Source organism: Dermochelys coriacea, chromosome 1, assembly GCF_009764565.3.
Source record: "Dermochelys coriacea isolate rDerCor1 chromosome 1, rDerCor1.pri.v4, whole genome shotgun sequence".
NCBI classification, from domain to species: Eukaryota; Metazoa; Chordata; order Testudines; family Dermochelyidae; genus Dermochelys; species Dermochelys coriacea.
In genome coordinates this window covers 207,776,003-207,795,405 of record NC_050068.2, presented here as the reverse complement: position 1 = coordinate 207,795,405, position 19,403 = coordinate 207,776,003, and the positions used below count along the sequence as shown (strand labels likewise).

Sequence of the window (19,403 nt, the reverse complement as noted above, 5' to 3'; positions counted from 1 at the left end):
TTTGCTGAGCCTGTCTGCCCACACCTGGTGCACCTGGCATGGAGGGGCAGGGCACTGGGGTGTTTCAGTCCCAGTCCTTGCGCTGTGTCAGGGTTGGGTGTGGCATCACTGCTGAGTTTGTGTCCGGGGAAATTGCAGGGGTGGGGGGGCGGCCTGCACAGTGATCTCTCATCTCTGTTCAGCCAGTGGCCTGTGCTCCCCAATGCCATGCTGGAGTTTCCACATTTGACAAAAAATTTTGCAGAATTTTAATTTTTTGGCACAGAATGCCCTCAGGAGTAGGAAATCAAATTGTAAGCATAAAGCCTCAGCTTCAAATAATCATGAGGCACAGTAGCTAAAGACAATGCCATTGTTGATTCTGCATATACCTGGGACACTGCAGGACCACCCACAGTGGAGTAGCAAACATGGTTTATTTAAATGGCACCTGCTCATGCACATGAGCAAGGCTGAGTTTTCACCATGCAGAGCAGCTTGATTTCACAAGGCATTAGGGTGATCACTGTTGGCAAGTTGGCAGCGGGTGACCTGCATCTCCAATACCCAGCTGCATATAATGCCCTTTGGCTGGTGCTGCAGGACACAGAAGGGGTGTACACACCTTCTGGCAAAAGTGTGGAATGCACTAGCTAGCACCATCTGAAAAACTTACTGATGTGTCGTAGTTCCCTGGCGGAGCAATATATGTTACCGTACCCCTGTTCCTTGGGGGCAACATGATTTTGTGTTTGATAAGGGAGTTTTCATTCACCAATCCATAGATATCTCCTCCAGTGATGTGACTGCCAACCTAGGATCAGAAAAAGAAAGTATTCCTTTAATCATACACATGAAAGGTTCAGATTTAGAGAGAGAAGCACAAGGCTTTATAAAACAGTTCTTAAATCTAGCACCCTGATTGTCTCCTGTGTAAGGCACTGTAACAGCACAATAGCCCGTTTGCATCTTTTACTAGCATTGTGACAGCCCTGCTAGAAACGTGCCATCAGCCTACACAAGAACAGCAACCATTATATGCAATGAGGCTTGCAAGCTCAGGCAGCTGTGTGATTACAGATGAGTACTGGAGATTCCCTCGACTCCTTTGTACCCACCAGCCAGACTAACTTGTTGAGTACACCAGAGATGGAATGCACCAATTTGTAGGCAATGGAAAGTGAGGTATTAAAAGAAGGCAATCAGATCAAAGGTCTCATGTTTCAGCAGCGAGGCAGTCTTCAGGGCTGACAAAATAACTTGGCTAGAAGTATTCCATTTGCAGAGGTATACCACCCTCTCCCAGAAAGCAGATGCGTTAGAGAGCTATAGCTATCCTACTTGCTATGCCCAGCATGTTCCCATTAACTCTCTTTATTGTTCTGTAAAGACATCCAGTTTAATAGGTACCACTGTATTTCCCAACAGTGCCACCTAGCATCACATCCGATGAAGTGAGCTGTAGCTCACGAAAGTTTATGCGCAAATAAATTTGTTAGTCTCTAAGATGCCACAAGTACTCCTTTTCTTTTTGCAAATAGAGGCTAATACGGCTACTACTTTGAAACCCATCAGTGGTACAGACATTCATTGCCTGCTCTTTCATAGCCACTTTGCCTTAATCCACCAGTACGCCCACTCTCAAGCGCACTGGACTTCTGTTTCACAGACACAATGCATCTGAAAATGTGACAATTCATCACTGCACATTCTTCCCTCACACTGCAATGTGCCTGGGGGATTTTTGGCAGCTTTGTCATAGCCTACCCGCAGGTTTTTGGAAGGTGAAAAGTTCCATTTGAGGTCTTTGCTCAGAGCTGACACGTTGACACCTCTGGGGATGTAGATACTTTGGGTCTGAGTGCTGATGTCTGTCAGAGGCCTCTGGATACCATCAAAAATGGCCCCCATAATGCCAGGGCCAAGTTCCACTGAGAGGGGTTTACCAGTCCGGAGTACAGGATCGCCTACAGAGACACCAGCTAAAGAGGCCTGTTCAGGAAAAACTTATCCACATATTTACCAAAAGACGATTTATCTCACCAATTCAATTGCTCAGGTTGTGCAATGCACTGTAACACAAAAGAGATAAGCATTCAGCCTCTATTCTCATACCTCGGGCTGGAATAATTAAAATTGATGTTTTCACTCTCCAGAGAGGAGACACTAAATATTTTCCCTTATGATCACTAGTCTTGAGCCACAAAATGGAAAAGTTTACTGGAAATTCTCAACCATATTTAGAGATCCAAAGAGGACAGATAAAAGCTAGCTCATCTCTAAAGAGCCTCATGTGACTTGCGTCTCCTGAGGAGAGGATAAGAGAATGAGTCACAGGTGACAGTTGCCATTTAGTATGCTATAGGAAGGTGCTCACATACCATGGTGATGAGGGCTGTATAAGGGCTCTTCCCATGTGAAATTAACCTGTGGAGTCAGTCAGCAAGAGGTCTATTCTCCATTTAAGCCCTCAAAATAGAACTTCAGCAAGACTTCATAGCCCACACATAGCACTTTTGCAGAGATGGAGACATTGTGGCCGACTCCAAGTTTAATGACTTCCTCCCTGATAGATAATGATGTTGAAGAAGGAGGGAGACTATTACCAGTACTAGATGGTACATTTTTGTAGCAAGCTAGTTTGGATCAACAGAATGGATTTCCCAAGGATACATGTATAATATGCTCATGTTTAGCAGTGAAATCTGAATCCACGCAAGGGATGAATCCCTCACAATTTTAAAGCTGTATTAGGATATTTTAATAGTACACACTTTTTGAAACCAAAGCAAAAGCCACCACCAAAAACTGAATTTGCTTGGTAGCTCTGGTATTTGATGTTTGTATTTGTCAATGAACAAATACAGTTCAGTTACCAAGTTCAAGTGTAACTGATGTTAGACCTTAAAATCAGGATTGAGGTTTAAGGAGGAGTGATGGAAATTTCCTCCTATACCCTTCAAAAACCTTAGTGGGCTTATACATGCTTTAGGGGGGAGATGTAATGCGAGGTGTGCGAGTTCAAAGGACTATACTGAGAAAGGCAGAAATGAACTTTTGGGACTTCAAATGTGAAGTAGATTTCTGGGGAAATATCTATATAGAGAGGTTTATGTAAACTCCCCACCTCCAGTCATGCAAAATTCCAGCCTTTTGACCCTGTATCTGAGGAGAGAATGACATTCTGCCAATTACCTGTTCCGGGAGGTTGGCAATCAAAGGCCTGAGCTGTAAAAGAAAAAGACTGATCTGTCCAGTCTGCGTTCTGGTTCTCAGTCTGAGATAGTTACGAACTTGTAATGATGGAGACAGTCCAGTTGCGGTTTTGAAAGACTGACTTCTACTAAAACCCGAGGCTGGAGTTGTGGTGACCCTGGTGAGGTTTTTAGCATGAGTGTAGATTCTTTTATTGTTTTAATACATTTTCTCCGTATTGCTTTCACTTTTAGAATAAAGGTGCTGGTTTATCTAGAGCTGTGTGGTAACTTGTAACTGCTGGCAATTTCTCTGTTCATAGCCTCTGGAAAGGAAGCAAAGCCCAGACACTGGCCTGTATAGGCAGCCTGGCTTGCTGGGAATATCACGGCATAGGCAGGGAAACTGTGCAGCCAGGAAATACTCTGGTCAGGAGTGAAACACAGGTCTCTGTCCAAGAGAAATGATGGCTGAGGAACCGGTAGCCTAGAATGGGTGCCCTGCGCGGACCAGAAGGTAAATACAGGTGCAGGAACTGGAACAATAGGTACAGGGTATATTATGCAAGTCTTATAGAAGCAGCTGTGTACTTTGAAGACTGTCATTACCAGGGTTGTGCAATTATAGCAGCGTAAGGGATAAGGAACAGAGATGGCTTCTGCAATCTGGTCCCACTGAAGTTTGTTTATTTGCTCTACTGTACTCATCATCCCACCTGTTAGGATTACTTAGTTTGACAGGCCTTAAAGACACCAATGAGAAGGATACAGGTTTCTTCATACACCTGGATAGTGGCCATATCACCCTCTAGCCGGATAATTTCTCCCACCAGTTCACAGTGACCAACTCGTACCAACTCGTACATAGCTGCACCTGCCATGTTGCAGGCCGTGACCACTGAAAAAGAAGAACACCTGGGTGAAACCATTTCACATCTTGTCTGAAGAAGTCTGCTAACCCAGCAGAGAATGTAGAGTGCTGGAAAGCAGAGGCCGGGTACCCAGTCAGTCCATATAAGTAGTAAGCGGGTCCTGGAAGGACAGCTGCAGAGCTTATAAGCCAAAACAAATCTGTCCTGGGCTTATTACTCCTGCTCTCTGGGGCCTATGGCCAGGTACTATCATACCATAGTAATCTATAGACAGTTCTAATTCATATCCAGGATATGCCCTGTACTCAGCACAAGACTAAGAAGGTTTAAGGTTTTAAATGACTATCCTCCCAAATCCCTCTAAAGAGACACTCCTTCCCCAAAGCCCATCATAAGCACATTCACCTCTGGGAAAAAGTAAAAAACAAAACAAAACACCCCCACTACTCTGACATCAGACCATCTGGTGTATTGTCTGTTTAACTTATGAAGTGTGCTGGGGCAGGGACTGTGCCATTTTATTGTTACTATTTGTATTTGATAGGTTTGATTTTGCAGGAAAGTGACATGATTTTTAAACAGATCTTTAAAGTTGATAGCCTTTGCCACCTGATTAGAACTATTTTAAAGCAGATTTTGGTCCTAAGCTACTTCACTATCCTAAATAACCAGAAACTAACTACAATAGTTTATACACTAGCTTATGAATTAAATGTAATTATTATGTTTAAGAGATTCCTAAAGTTGTCCTGCTTCCTTCAATACAATGCCCTCTAATACACAGGGTTTGACATTCAGGAGGACATGCATTCACAGTGGCTGATGTATAATAAATAAAACTAATATATAGTAACACCTTGCAGACATTTCCCATGCTGGTAGCTCTCAATTTAGTACACGCGTGTAAAGAAGCAGACAGCTCTTTGAAGGCTCTGTGCTAGATAGAGTCGGGGGGGGGGAGGGGAAGAGAGACAATTAACCACTTAGAAAAGCTTCACTGTGCGTCCTCCAAAAGGATGTAAAGATCCATGAAACAGTTTTCATAATACAATGTTGAACCCACGTGGGCCTTCCCCAACCAAGCAGCACCTACCGGGTCCTGAGACTCCATGGACGTAGCCAAACACGCTCTCCCTGTCTTCATCTCGGATTTTGGGTAGCTTGGAAAAGTTCATCTTGCCCAGTTTACCTGCCCAGTAAGAAGACAATCAACAGTTCATTCTGTACAGAGCAGGAAGAGACCTAACCCAGTGAGTAGCGGGCTCCCCTTTTCAGCTCCCCTCTCCCAGTGCTTCCAATTAACAGAAAGCCCCAAGCAGGAGACTCAAAATTCACGTGGACTAATGCACCTTAACTCCCCCCCTCCACCACTATGAATTCATAGCCAGCTATAGTCAAGAGTGGTTTGCTTGGTTTTTTAATTCAGCAAGACATACTAGTATAAACAAGCTTTATTACTAACATGGGGCGCTGTACTGCCAGTGTCACAAAGAGCTTATTGTGGAATTGTTTCTACCCTGATTTTAAACAGCAGAAATCACTACTAAGTACAGCAAACTATGCTTTGAATGTATTATTTTAAACCCAAAGTTAATCTCCCACTCCCCTCCCCTTTGCTGAAAGGCTCACTTCAATCTGCAACATTTACTAGAATGATAAATGATTTCACAACTTTCAAACCAGCATTTCTGAGCTGCGTTTAAGTACTGTATGCAGCCTAAAGTACCACTATGCCTGGAATTCCCCCAGTGCATTTTTATCGTGTCACTTTTCAGTGTTTATCATCTCTCTGGGACAGCAAATGCACTCCTTCTTCAAGTCAAGTGATGCCAACACCACAGCATCTAGCTGCTACATGCTCCTTTGTTAAACAGCTATATAGATTCTGCAGGGCTAACAGGAGGCCTTACACTTACTAATTGGGAAAGACTTAAAAACAGATTTAGAGTTTAAAAACAAGGATTTGCAAAACAGCTCCTCATTGACTGGCTATGAACAGACTGCAGATGCACGTTCTTCCTGTAATAACTGGCAGTTGGGCTGCACTGCGCTTTAGGTGCAGATAACAGCCCTTTGCTTGGTGTGTGTTACCTTAGAAACTCCCCACAATGTTACTGATCTAAGTGAGCATCACTTGCTACTCGCATGTCAATTCACAGAACAAATCAAAATAAAAGTGTTGGGAAAAGCCCTGGAGACGGACGGCTCTGTGTATCCACAGGGCTGATCGGATACAGCCAACAGCAGTTCATCCCCACCATCAAACCAACCCTGGAGAGCTGAGTTCAGGCTCACAGCACACCCTATGCCTAATGTCTCTGCTGAAATAGTTAACAAGGGGGTTCATCATGGCTTGAAAAACTTGCCCCAAACTTACTACTCCTGGTGAAAGATGCATGTGCTGTTACTCCATCTCCACATATGCATCTCCTATCCCACCCTCCTTGCACGGTTCCTCTTCCCAGTCTGCTCTCTAGGGATAGTAGGGAGAAGGCAGCTGCTCTCCAGGGCACATAGGGCTCAGTCTCCCAGTTCTTGCATTGTACGTGGGCCTTCTGTTCTTCCCTAGCCCCACTCAGCCAGAATTCCTACTCACCCTGAGCAAGCAGGTTTTTTCAAGCCCAAGTGCACACTCATGGTAGTGGTTTGTGTGATGTGGATACCCATTTATTCATTTCTCTAGCCACCGAAGAGATGATCATAACCCCTCCCAACTTGAATGGGAACTGGTAACCTAGAGATGAAAGACTGGGTGTTCCATTTCTAATTCCTATAGCTACCTAGTCCTTCTGGGCACAAAGTGTCCTGTGACCGTGCGGGACCTCAGGAACAGAGTGGAGTCCTCAGCACTGTGAAACTATACTGTGTAGCTTAGCATTAGAAGCCAATTTCAAAAAGTTTGTTGAGAATTCCATCAACTATTTGACAACTTCAGGAGAGTGTCATGACCAAAAGGCCACCTGAAGCTCAGGAGTCGCAGGCAAGGGAATCGGTGCAGCAGTGGCTCCAGCCGCGTTATTCCACATACCCCACTGAAAAAGCAGCAGGACTTAGAATTCCACCCAGAACGTGTACTCCAAGAGATCATTCACAGATGGACGCTCCAGAGCCATTAACACTACTGCAGGATTAGTTCCTACCTACACAATCCTTAAAAAAGGTGTGCTGAAGCAAAGACCAATCTACATTCTGATGTGACTGAACCATGAGAGGGAAAAAGTTGCTGCTTCTCATCCATACTCCCACCTAAGTTAACAGAGGCATAAAAGGGACTTGGATCAGGTCACACCATTCTACGTCAGCTCCTTCTGGAGCTCAAACACAAACTGTTCAGATCAGGAAGGTCAGCTGTGAGCCAAAGCCAATGATGTTATTTGAAAGGGTTTAACTCATCTTCTGTCAGATTTTTTTTTGAAGAGCTCACAGCAGGTGGCAAAAGCAAATCATTCCAAGGACAGACAAGCACATGCATTTAGACCTGCAGCAAAAACACCCTATCTAGATCTTGTCCATCTTTCATCCAGACAGTCAATCTCCTCCACTTCTCTAGCATTCCCACTCCCCACTTGCTTCCCTGTACTTTGTCCAGAAGGCTATTTAAGTAATTTTCCTCACCCACCACTCTCTCCATGTCAAATGTGTTGGAATCATTCCATTAGATTGCCCTTGACCCAACCTTTCAAGCTCCTCATCCTGAGCTCTAAGGATACACCTACACTGCAGCTAGGAGGTACAACTCAAACTTGCACACCTCCAACTAGCATGCTAAAAACAGTAGTGAGAACATTGTGACACGGGCAGTGGCTCAGGCTAGCCACCTGAGCTCAAACCCATGGGGTGGATGGGCTTGCATTTGGGTCACTAGTCCAAACGGCTGCCCATGCTGCACTGACCACACTGCTATTTTCGACATGCTGACATAGCTTGAGTCTATCTGGGCTGGGAATCACCTCCCAGCTGCAGCGTAGGCAATGTCTGCCCAAAGTCTGCACACCACTGCTCCGGCCTACCTCTCCAAAACCAACATCCACTGCTAAGGCTTCCACTGCCCTGGCAAAGAAACCTGCTTCAGCACTCCCTTCGGATCCTTCTCCCACATGGTCAGAGTAACCTCCACATCCTTGTGCACCAAGCTACAAGCCCCAGAAGCACTGACACCTTTCTCAAGAGGTTATGATCCTTGAAATACTGAACACTATTTAGAAACCACTGCTCTGCATCTCCCCCACTGAGATACCTGGTAGCTAGTGCTCAGGTTGGTTCTGTAGGTTTTCATCTTAGACGGTATGGTCAACTCCTTCGGGCACAAGACTGTCACTATATTCTGTACTGTGCCCCCCACACTGGTGGAACTCATATCCATGTGCTATGGGAGGCTGCTGTCTGCCAGCCAGCATTGCACTATGAGCACAGATACTGATTGTGTTTAGCATTTAACCACCACCACCACACTACCGACCTTCATCAGCCAAGACCACCTTAATATGTTAACAGAGCTGGACACACAAGGATTTTACTAAATTCTTTTAAGTCCCTTAAGAGGACTCCCCCAGCCCCTGAGGTTAAACATTACACATTGTTCACTCTTCCTTGGTTACCCACAGCGTGCGCAGTTACATAGAATGTAACAGACTAACAAGCATTACTAACCAGTTTTAGTTTTTTAATAAAAATTTGAAAAAAAAAAAACCCAAAAAACCCTGATTTTAAAGATCCTTTCAGAGTGGCCTTCTAGAGAGAACATGAATGTATTCTGTCCAAAACCCTGCTGTAATAGCAGATCTCAGAACACCACCAGATTCAGACTCAGCTGATTGAAAGCTATGCAAGTACACCATGAATCTAACTAGTCATTTTATAATGGGATTCATTAGTAACAGACAGAAAAGCCCCAAATCCAGTAGTTTTCAACCTAGATTCCCACTAGTAAAATCATTTGACTGCAGAGCAGTCCCCCAAGAAGTGAAAGATTTTCTGCTGCCAGTGTAAGAAAGCACCCAATATTCTGTCATGATTACTATCTTTTGCCTTTTAAATTTGGTATGGGATCACTGACGGAGAGACGTCCAATGCCATTCAAAGTTTGAGCCACATATCCTGGGACAAAAATCTGTTTTAGAAATTAAGACCCTGGTGAGATGATCATAAAGTGCCTTTTTCTAGCAGGAAGCAAATGACTCTAGATTTATCATTACCATAAATATCAAAGGATTTCTTACCTTGCTTTGTAGGGGAAAGGGGGAGGCAAAAAATCCACAGGCCAGATGAAGCAACCCCAGATTTCAGCACTAAAGTAGCAGCACTTAGTAGCAAATGACTGTCCTTCCCAAAAGGTCCCCCAACCCCCTTACACAGAGGGATGCAAAAAGCCTGCTGCAGAGGGGGAAGAAATTCCAGACACACAGCAAAGACACAGTCACCTGACTTGATGACTCATCATTCTCCCCCCAACAGCACTGAGAATGCTGCAATAGCAAATCAAGCTGCTCAAGGCCCATCTGAGCTCTTGTTCCTAAATACAGCTTCACTGTATTAGCTGTCAGGAGGTAAAAGGAACATCACAGTTCGTAGCAAGTTCTTCCTGCAAAGGTCTCTAGGGGAAAAGCTAGTAAAATCAGCTTTGGAAATCAACATCCTTAAACAAAATCCTTAAAGGAGGCAGAATTTTACTAGGTTTCAGAGTAGCAGCCATGTTAGTCTGTATTCGCAAAAAAGAAAAGGAGTACTTGTGGCACCTTAGAGACTAACAAATTTATTTGAGCATAAGCTTACTATACTTTCTACTTGCTGTTTAAGTCAGTCTGTACAATCAGTTAATTCACTTTCAGATTTCACAGATCAGTTTCAGTGCCAAGTTCTATCTAGCTATTTCTTGGTAATTTTACATAGCTATGCTTGCACGTCAAGCAGCACCGTAATCAGCTGAACACGAGACACTAATTCTAATGGTTTTAAAGAATGACTGTTTCTTAATGCTCAACTACAGTCAACAGCAGCCTGTGAATGGAACACAACTGCTACAGTGAAGAAACAGGGGAAAGAAACTGCAGTACTACTTATTGCTTAAAATAGGGGATGAACTCATGGTAAGATAAGGAATAAGTCCATATGGTGAGTTGATGCTGTTAAAATTAAAAACCTTCTCTAGCTTAGCGAGCAGAAGGAGGGTATTAGCTATGAAGACCAATGTTCTTCTTGGAGTAACAACTGCTAGAATTTGCTGTGGAAAATAGTTACATGACAACAGCATGCTCTGCACTACACAAAAGACAGGGGAAGACGTGAGCCCTGCCCCAAAGAGCCAGTAGGTCTTTGAAGAAGTCTCCTCCATCTTAAAATAGTTGCCCCAAAAACAACAAAATAAGCATACAGTTACTATCCCTTCTCATTAGGACTGTATTTTCCACCGAATGCATCCGATGAAGTGAGCTGTAGCTCACAAAAGCTTATGCTCAAATAAATTTGTTAGTCTCTAAAGGTGCCACAAGTACTCCATTTCTTTTTGGCATAGATGCTGCCACTCTACCATGTGCATAGCATGGGACTGACATGTATTTTTTAAAAATGACATCTTAATTGTGATGTAGCGTAACTAAGCGTTAAGGATCTAGAAGACAGACACTTTTAGGTCCTGCAACTGACAATATTAAGAAGTGTGCCCCTTCTCCCAAATCATTTGCATTTCACCAGAGAAATGTTTTACTTTTCTTCTCATTCACTGCCAGTTAGGGTTGCCAACCACCAGGATTATCCTGGGGATTAATATTGAATTAAAGATCGTGTCATGTGATCAAACCTCCAGGAATACACCCAACCAAAATTGGCAACCCTACTGACAGTGTATTGTGTTTGGGCTCTCAACACTGAAGGCAGGGGGAATGTTTTTAAAATTCACAGAAACTTGCTTTCATAAGTACAATTCCTATGTAGGGCCCAGAAATGTTGACGAGCCCTGTATTTAAGGCCTCTCAGTAGATGATGTGGCTTTAAGGGAAGTTGTCACATGAGCATGGTTTATGGTAATGTAATGTTTGAAAGCAGAAGCCGTCTCAATGCAACACTCTCCCCACCCCCCGCCCCAAAATGCGGAATTTTGCACTGAAAGACAGTCACTAGACTGTGAGCAAGTTTCAGCTCAGCTGCCCAGTGCATTTTAAGTTTTTCACATGCACAGTGAGACTCTGCAAGTCTTTTTTAGTCAGTTGCCAATTACTTCATTTCAAAGCCAGACCGATTTCATGTTTCAGAGGCTTTGAGAACCAGTCACTAGAAGCAGCACCGGAGGGTAAAAACAGAATTATTTTTAATCTGAAGGAGGCAAAGATTTTTCCCTTCCTGCTTGTTTTTTCTTCAAAAATATCAAGAATGTGAAGTCTTGTTATTCTTTCATCTGAGAACTTCTTGGCTGACTTAGAAGAGTTGCCTGGGAGCAGTCTCAGCCCTTAATTAAAGATGCAATGGTGTTGAATCAGAGAGATCATTCCTCCCAACCGTTTGTCAGTAATTTGCATTTAATAATTGTTTAACTCTGTTAGATTTCACTTCCTTATTACTTCAGATTTCATAACTCTAAGAGGTCTGCAGACATCCATAGAGTTTCAGAGTGGCAAAGACAATGCAAAGTACAAAAGGTCATGGGGAAAAAAAAGAAATTCTGCACTAGGACCACTGTTACAGATATTAATTATCTCGAAATGGGGCAAACAGTGAAGCTACACATGACAAAACTATTTCAATTAGTCAAAACCAGAGAAAAATTAGCAACTTTAGAGAGATTTAAACAAGGTAGGTCAATAGGCAACATGATAGCAGGTGAAATTAAGTGTTTACAAATGCAAAATAATCCACATTGGAGGGAATTATCTGAACTACTCAGACTTCTTACATGGTTATTAACTGTAACTGTATTAACTCAGGAAAAAGACCAGGGAATTATTGTACAAAGCTCAGTGTGCAGCAGCAGTCAAAAGAGCAAATATACATAACAGACAGGGTAGAGACCACAGAAATTATGATGCCACTATATAAAACAACAGTATACCCTCACCGGGAATACTGTACCAGTTCCGGTCACCACAGCTCAAAGGGCACAACAAAATTACAGGAATTTCAGAAACTGGCAACAAGAGTATATTAGCAGTCTGCAAAAACTTTCATGAAAAGAGATTTAAAAGATTGGGGCTACATACCTTAAAAAGATGTGATACAATAAACAGTATAGGTAAGGTAAATTGGGAACTTCTACTAACTAGGTCTCATAATAGAAGAGCAAAGGGACATTCAAAGAAACTGCAAGTGGCAAACTCAAATTGTGGAACTCATTGCCACCAGGTATTACTAGGCTGAGTTTAAATGTCTAATTCTTGCTTGAGTTCTAAACATACAAACTTATAGCCTTTTTTAAAAAAATAAAGTTTTTGCAAGGCCATTGTGATAGAAGACAACAATATCCTAGACAAACCTTACTAAGTTTCATATTGTTGGGGTATACTAAACATAAGAACAGTCATACTGGGTCAGACCAAAGGTCCATCTAACCCAGTATCCTGTCTTCTGTCAGTGGTCAATGCCAGGTGCTTCAGAGGGAATGAACAGAACAGGCAATCATCCAGTGATCCATCCCGTTGCCCATTCCCACCTTCTGGCAAAGAGAGGCTAGGGCTGCTATATTTTGTATTTGTATTCAAAATACAAATGTTTAAGTACTATTGTGGGATTGTATAGAACTTCTTTAGGAGGAAAATGGGATTAATGCATCCTCTAGGAGATATTAGGAACTTCAAAGGACCTTTGGGGGATAATACACTGGACCCTCGCTAGAACGTATGTCTATATAACGCGAATTCGGATACAACGCGGTTGTGGCCATGGATCCCAAATTTAAATACTGTACAGTATACTCAAAAAAAATTGTAGACGCGATAAATCGACCGCTGAGCGCTCTGTCAACTCTAGTACTCCACCAGAACGAGGAGCGCAAGCGCAGTCGACGGGACAGCGTCAGCTATTCATGTAGCTGAAGTTGTGCATCTTAGATCGACCTCGTGTGGTATTGTAGACAAGCCCTAAGCCTAGACCACCATACAAATGTAATGTAATAAAAATTTACAGGTACAGTATTTATCTTTAGAAAAAGAGGTCAAAAATGTCAGGCAAAAGGCAGGCTTATGAGGTGCAGGAGAAATTGGACGCTATCATACAACTTAGAAATGGTGAAACCCAGGCAAAGATTAGCTGCGATATTGGCATTAACGAGTCCACTTTTTGTGGATGGCTTAAGAATGCTGACAAGCTCGGAACTTGCATTCATAACCTGGATGAAGAGCATAGCCTTTAAAGAAAACGAGCCCGTTTAGCGAATGATGCTGATCTTGATTCTGCGGTGTACACATGGTTTGTGCAAGAACAGCAGAAAGGCATTCAGATCTCTGGTTATAGCCATGGAAGGGGAAAAATTTGACCTAGAATTTAATGGCGAATTCAGCAATTTTAAGGTGAGTTCGGGTTGGCTATGGCGATTTCAGAAATGACACGGAATCTCTAAGATTGCAGTTTCGGGAAAAAAACGCTCTGCTGACGCAGACGCCGCGCAATCATACCCTGTGAAGCTGAGGGAAATTTTACAGGCAGAGGATTTCTCGGAGGAACAGGTTTACAATGCAGACAAAACAATTTTAAAAACGTTACCTGATAAAAGCCTGGCTGTTAGAACAGATGAATGTAAGAAAGGAGGATATAAACAGGCAAAAGATTGCCTTACTTTATTGTTTTGTGTGAATGCAACAGACAAGCATAAATTAAAACCATTATGCATTGGAAAGTCTCGCGTGCCTCGGTGCTTTCATCACGTAAATGTGACTTGCCTGCCATTTTTGTACAAGAACTCCAAAAATTCTTGGACGACGAGAGATTTTTGGACAATGGCTCTTCACCGAATTCGTCCCTTCTGTGCGAAAGCCTTTGAAGACAAAATGCTTAGCAAAAGAATGGCCTTTTCTTCTAGACTACTGTCCAGCGCATCCTCCGGCCTAAAGACTCAGAACCCGTGACGGTAAAATATGGGCTGAATACTTACCTAAAAACATGACTTTCAAAAATGCAGCCGCTTGATCAAGGTGTTATTGCCATTTTTAAGCAGCACTATTGACGGAACTTGGTACGACAAATGATAGAAAGCGAGTTGTCTGTCACGGATTTTCTGAAGAAGTTGACTATAAAAGACTTTTTACATTGGCAGCAATTCCTGGAATTTATTACGTACTGAAACGATAAACTGCTGTAGGATGTTGGGACAAAGTGTCATTTGGCCACCCGCTCCTGGAAGAAAATGAAGAAAGCAGATCACAGTCTGACAAGGAATTCGACTTCGAGGTGTTTACAGAGGAGGAAGTTGGAAGAACAAACATGGAGTGGATGCAGGAGCTGTGCCAGCAACTGTCCGGGCTTGGAGTAACAGTTCTGCCACAAAATATTGAGTCCTGGATAAGAGGCGACGATGAAGCAGAAGAATTTTATCCCGTTGCTGAAAGTCTAACGGATGACCAAATTCTTCAGGCAGTATGACCAAACAACATTCCAGAAGCTGAAGAATTGGCCTTCGCTGTGGAAGAAGAGGAAGATGAAGTGGACGTCGTTCCAATGTCAACTGTGACAGTAGCCGGATTAGAGACTGCTTTGAGATGCAAGACATTGAGCCTATAAAAATTATGCAGCTATGTAGTCTTTTGCAGTTTGCTAAGCGGAAGTGGCACAGCAGCAAACAGCAAAAGCAACTCATTGACTTTTTAAAGAAAAACTAGACTATTTATTGTAATGTCTACTTTAAATCTCTAATAAAGCAACACTTTTTTTTTCTCCTCATTTATTGTTTCCTTCAATTAGGAGTTTATTTTCTAAGGTTTTCTATACTTTATGGATGTGACATATACTGTATACAGTAATTTCATTTTAACACAGTCCTCACTATAACGCGGTACTTGGCATGGATCCCAAATCCCACGTTCTAGCAAGGGTCCGGTGTACCTGTGAAGTGGATTTCCTAGGAAATACTAAGCAGGAGGAGAATGCAAATGCCCCATTGTCTGGCTGATTACCTATTCAGGGTCTCTTCAAAGAGCCAAACTGCATACATGAGTGACACGAAGAATAAACCCAAGTGGGAGCCGAAAGACTATTCCTGCCATAGTCCACGTTACAGGTGGGGTGATCACTGCTAAGCTTTTTGGTATGTGTGTGACGGTTCTTTAATTATTTTAAAATGTTTTCTTTGTATTCCTTTAAACTTAAGGATAAAACATGCTTGCTTAGAAAGAACTGCGTGGCAATTTATACTGTGGCAACTACACTGTGTACTGTCTCTGAAGAGAAGTCAAAAGAAGCCTGTGTAGGCAGCCTGTCTTTTGCTGGGGATTTCACAGTATCATCAAGGGATCATGCAACCTGGAAATATCTCAGGGAGAAGAGAGAGATGCTTGACTCCACCCAAGAGAGGCAACAGCTGGGGAGCCAGAAACTTAGAGAGGGTGCCCTTGCTGGACCACTGAGGGGGAACCCAGGTGCAGTTGCCCTGAAGAAATCAAAGTAGTATTAGACATTTAAACAAATAATACAAAGTTACAATAAAAAAAAAGTTTAAGGATATAAACCCTTAAACCTTAGGTTATATTTAACAACCGGGAGTTAGGACGCCCAAGGGCAGGCTATACCCTTTTTACCTCTATTACAGAGCGGCTCTTCTGAGGCAGTTGGTATGAGCCACTGTTAGACATGATATTGGACTAAAAGTCCACTGCTCTGATTCAGTATGTCAGTTCCTTATTTTCTACTTTCTAAAAGAAAAAAAAAAAAAGCAGAAAGAAGTTTCAGGCCTTGTGTTTTCACTATGAAGAAACAGAAATAATGCAGATAAGGCCAATTTTCTTTCCTTGGTAGATCACCTTTAAGTCCAATGCACACATAGTGACTGATCATCTCTAGGAAAAAAGGACCAAAGTAGTTCTGGATCCACTATTTCCCTGGAAAAAAAAACATTAGGAGTTGATGGCTGTACCACAAAGGAAGAGGACTGTTCTGTTTTCCTCTGTCTATTCTACCCCTCTGAAGTAGTCACACTTATCAAAACACACAGTGAGTAAGGGTGAAACACACAGGCATGATATTCCAGCTCAGTCCACTGTCTGGTTTTCTTGATGCTGTTTCCCTCCAATGGGTCATGTGGACTTGACTGCTCAGGAAAAAAAAAAAAGTCAGCAATATTTTCAAGTCAAAAGAAAATTTTGGAGTCATGTTGAAGGAAAAAAAAAATCTATTTTTGTTCTTCCCCTCCAACAGGAGCTCACACCTAACATGGTCAGTGTAATCCCTTTGCTACTTTAAAGATGGGATCTTTACTTTCCACCCAAAGAGACAGACTTTCTTCATAGACTTCTGACCTTAGTCTGACTTCCTGTATAACAGAGGTCATAGGATTTTCCTTGTATTATTTCCTGCTTCAAGTCCAGTAACTGTACTTGAACTACAGCATATCTGTTAGAAAAAAACATTGATTTTTGATTTAAAGATGTCCGATGATGGAGAATCCACCACAACCCTTGGTAAATTGTTCCAATGGTTATTACCCTCGCTGTTAAAATCCGACACCTTACTTCCACTCTGAATTTGTCTAGCTTCAAATTCTTGCCATTGCATTTTGTTATTTTTTGTCTACTAGATTAAAGAGCCCGCTATTATCAAAAATCTGTTCCCCTTATAGGTACGTATAAACTGTGATCAAATCATTTCCTGAATCTTCTCTTTGATAAGATAAATAGATTGAGTTTCTTACGTCTTCTCACTATACAGCATGTTTTCCAATCGTTTGGACATTCTTATAGTCCTTCTCTGAACCCTCTAAAATTTATCAACATCTTTCTTGAATTGCGGACACTAGAATTGGACACTATTCCAGCAGTGGTTGCACCAGTGCCAAACAGAAGTAATATAAACCTTCCTACTCTATATCTTCCCATTGAGACACCCAAGCATCAAATTAAGCCTTTGACTAGTGTCGTACTGGTAGCTAACATTCAGCTGATTATCCACCACCATTATTCCTAAGGTCCCCCCACCCCCAACATAAAATGTAATCCCTGCTTCCCAAGATAGTCCCCGATCCTGTAAGAATGGCCTACGGTATTTGTTCCCAGATTTACAACCTTACATCTGACCATATTGAAACATAGTGTTGGTCTTCCCCCAGCTTTCAGAGAGATATCAGAGACCTGTTCTCTTGATTATTTACCACTCCCCCAATCTTTTGTCATCTGTAAATTTTAATCACTATTCATTTTTATCTCTAATTAAAAAAAAAAACATAAAAAAGTTTTCTTAGCCCTATGCTATATCTGATCTCTGTGGGACACATCCACTTGATTCTCCATTTACAATTACATGTTGAGACCCATCAGTTAATCAGTTTTTAACCCATTTAATGTGTGCCATGTTAATTTTGTATTGCTATAGTTTGTTAATCAAGATGTCATGCAGTACAAAGTCAAATGCCTTACGTAAGGCTATTACATCAACACTATCACCTTTATCAATTAAACTTGTATTCTCATCAAAAATAATATCAAGATCTATTTTTGATAAATCCATGCAGATTGGCATTAATTACCCTCCTTTATTAGTTGAGTCCTCTATCAGCTATTCCATTATTTCATGTGAGATCGATCTCAGGCTGACAGGCCTATCTGTGCCTGTGCAAGCAAAAGGAGCAGGAGAAGAATACTTAATGAAAATTAATAAGAGCCTTAGATGTGGTGTCAGAGTTCTGGAAGAAGTCAGGGCTTGGTCTACACATGGAGCTCTTCAGGAACCAGTCAGGAACCGAGACACTTATTCCAGAATAAGACAGTCTAAAGCTGCAGGGGCTAAGAAAATTAGAGAACCACTCTTATGATCTCATGCCACCAGATCAGGCCAAGACCAGTGTAGTGGGGACACTGGACAGGGAGCCATACAGTGACTCTCCCTATGGGACTGAGTCACCTTATCAGATGATCTACAGTGGCTCCGAACAACAACGTTCAACACCAACAGAAACATCCACATCCCCTTCCCTTAGTTAAGAACAGTGTTTGGATGAGGCAAGTACAAGAGACTGGAAAGGGGAGACAACAAACAGATACTTGAGATCAACTATCAAAGTAGCTTCTTAGAGACTAACAAATTTATTAGAGCATAGGCTTTCGTCGAATGCATCCGATGAAGTGAGCTGTAGCTCACGAAAGCTTATGCTCTAATAAATTTGTTAGTCTCTAAGGTGCCACAAGTCCTCCTTTTCTTTTTGCGAATACAGACTAACACGGCTGCTCCTCTGAAACCTATCAAAGTAGCTGGGAGCATACAGCCAATGGAGCTGTAGAGATTCGAGAGCCATTTCACCTTCTCTTACTCTCCCATTGCTGAAATGAAAGTCCTCTGGGGCCTTCGAAATTGCGGCGCTAATTCCTTGGGGGGGGGGGGGGGGGACACCCACTCAAGAGTAGGATCAGCCCGCACAGCGGCATAAGCACATTTACAGGCGTTACTTGCGCAACATCAGACATCGCAATGGAGCCGCTGCTAAACGCTGCCACCTTCCAGCCTCAGGTGAGCCGCCTCCCCCCCCCCCTTGTTCTGCATTTCAGGGGAGCGGTTCGGTGGCTTTTATTTGCCAGGCACGGCCCCCGGACCGCAGCAACAGGGGCGCGTCTCCGTCCGTCCAGCAACCAACCGGCAGGGCGCCCAGGCCGCCGGGTCACGCGTCAGCCCCGCAGCCCGGCTCCCCCCACCCCCTGCTGGGTCACCCCGTAACCACTGACCAGCCTCTGCTCCCGCGGCGCCGGCCGCCCCCGGCCGGCAGCGCGCGCGCGCGGGACCCCGCCCCCCGGCCACGGCCCCCGTCGCGAGTCGCAGCAGGGGCCCACAGGCCGCCGGGCCCCGGACGCCGCAGCCAGAGCGGCGCGGCGGGTCTGGGTGCGTCACCGCGGCCCTGCGCCCCCGGCCCGAGCAGCGTGGCCCGGCGGCGTCACGGGCGCGCGGGGCTTGGGGAGACCCCCGCGCGTTCGGCCGGCCCCGCCCACCCCCACCTCGGCGCTTCCCACGTCTGCCAGGTGACCACGTCTCGCGGCCGGGCGGGGGGAGAGTCTCACCTGGGGCGGGCGGGGGTAGCCGAACCACTTCTTTCCCCTTCGCTTCAATGGCAGGCAGCGGCGATCAGCTGCGCCTTCGCTCATGGGGCGCATGCGCCGAGTCACGAGCCTAGTCCCTGGCCCGCCGGAAGTGAGGGAATCGGGAGACCGTCTAGTTTAATGATGGGGTTGTTTTTTTTAAATGA

At 43.6% G+C, this 19,403-nt stretch overlaps 1 protein-coding gene and 1 long non-coding RNA gene across 4 annotated transcripts in view; both read right to left on the bottom strand.

The window, feature by feature from the left end:
* The window catches only part of ATP6V1A (ATPase H+ transporting V1 subunit A), a 36,716-nt gene extending 17,334 nt beyond the window's left edge, over positions 1-19,382 (bottom strand). The window contains exons 1-6 of one of the 3 annotated variants that reach the window (XM_043512909.1): positions 19,219-19,375; positions 12,093-12,186; positions 5,139-5,234; positions 3,943-4,071; positions 1,747-1,961; positions 656-793 (exon numbers count right to left, since the gene is read on the bottom strand). In XM_043512909.1, the coding sequence (XP_043368844.1) occupies positions 656-793; positions 1,747-1,961; positions 3,943-4,071; positions 5,139-5,234; positions 12,093-12,186; positions 19,219-19,311 (765 nt within the window). In that variant the 5' untranslated portion in view covers positions 19,312-19,375. Of the gene's footprint in view, positions 1-655; positions 794-1,746; positions 1,962-3,942; positions 4,072-5,138; positions 5,235-9,264; positions 9,468-12,092; positions 12,187-19,218 lie in introns of those variants that run through there. The other 2 variants (XM_038386669.2, XM_038386670.2) reach the window with 2 other exon arrangements.
* Positions 15,759-18,816, bottom strand: LOC122459777. The gene is made up of 2 exons (XR_006280680.1): positions 18,409-18,816; positions 15,759-18,223 (listed from the first exon to the last, which is right to left on the bottom strand). It is a non-coding gene; the product is annotated as an uncharacterized LOC122459777 (long non-coding RNA).
* Positions 19,383-19,403: the final 21 nt, after the last annotated feature.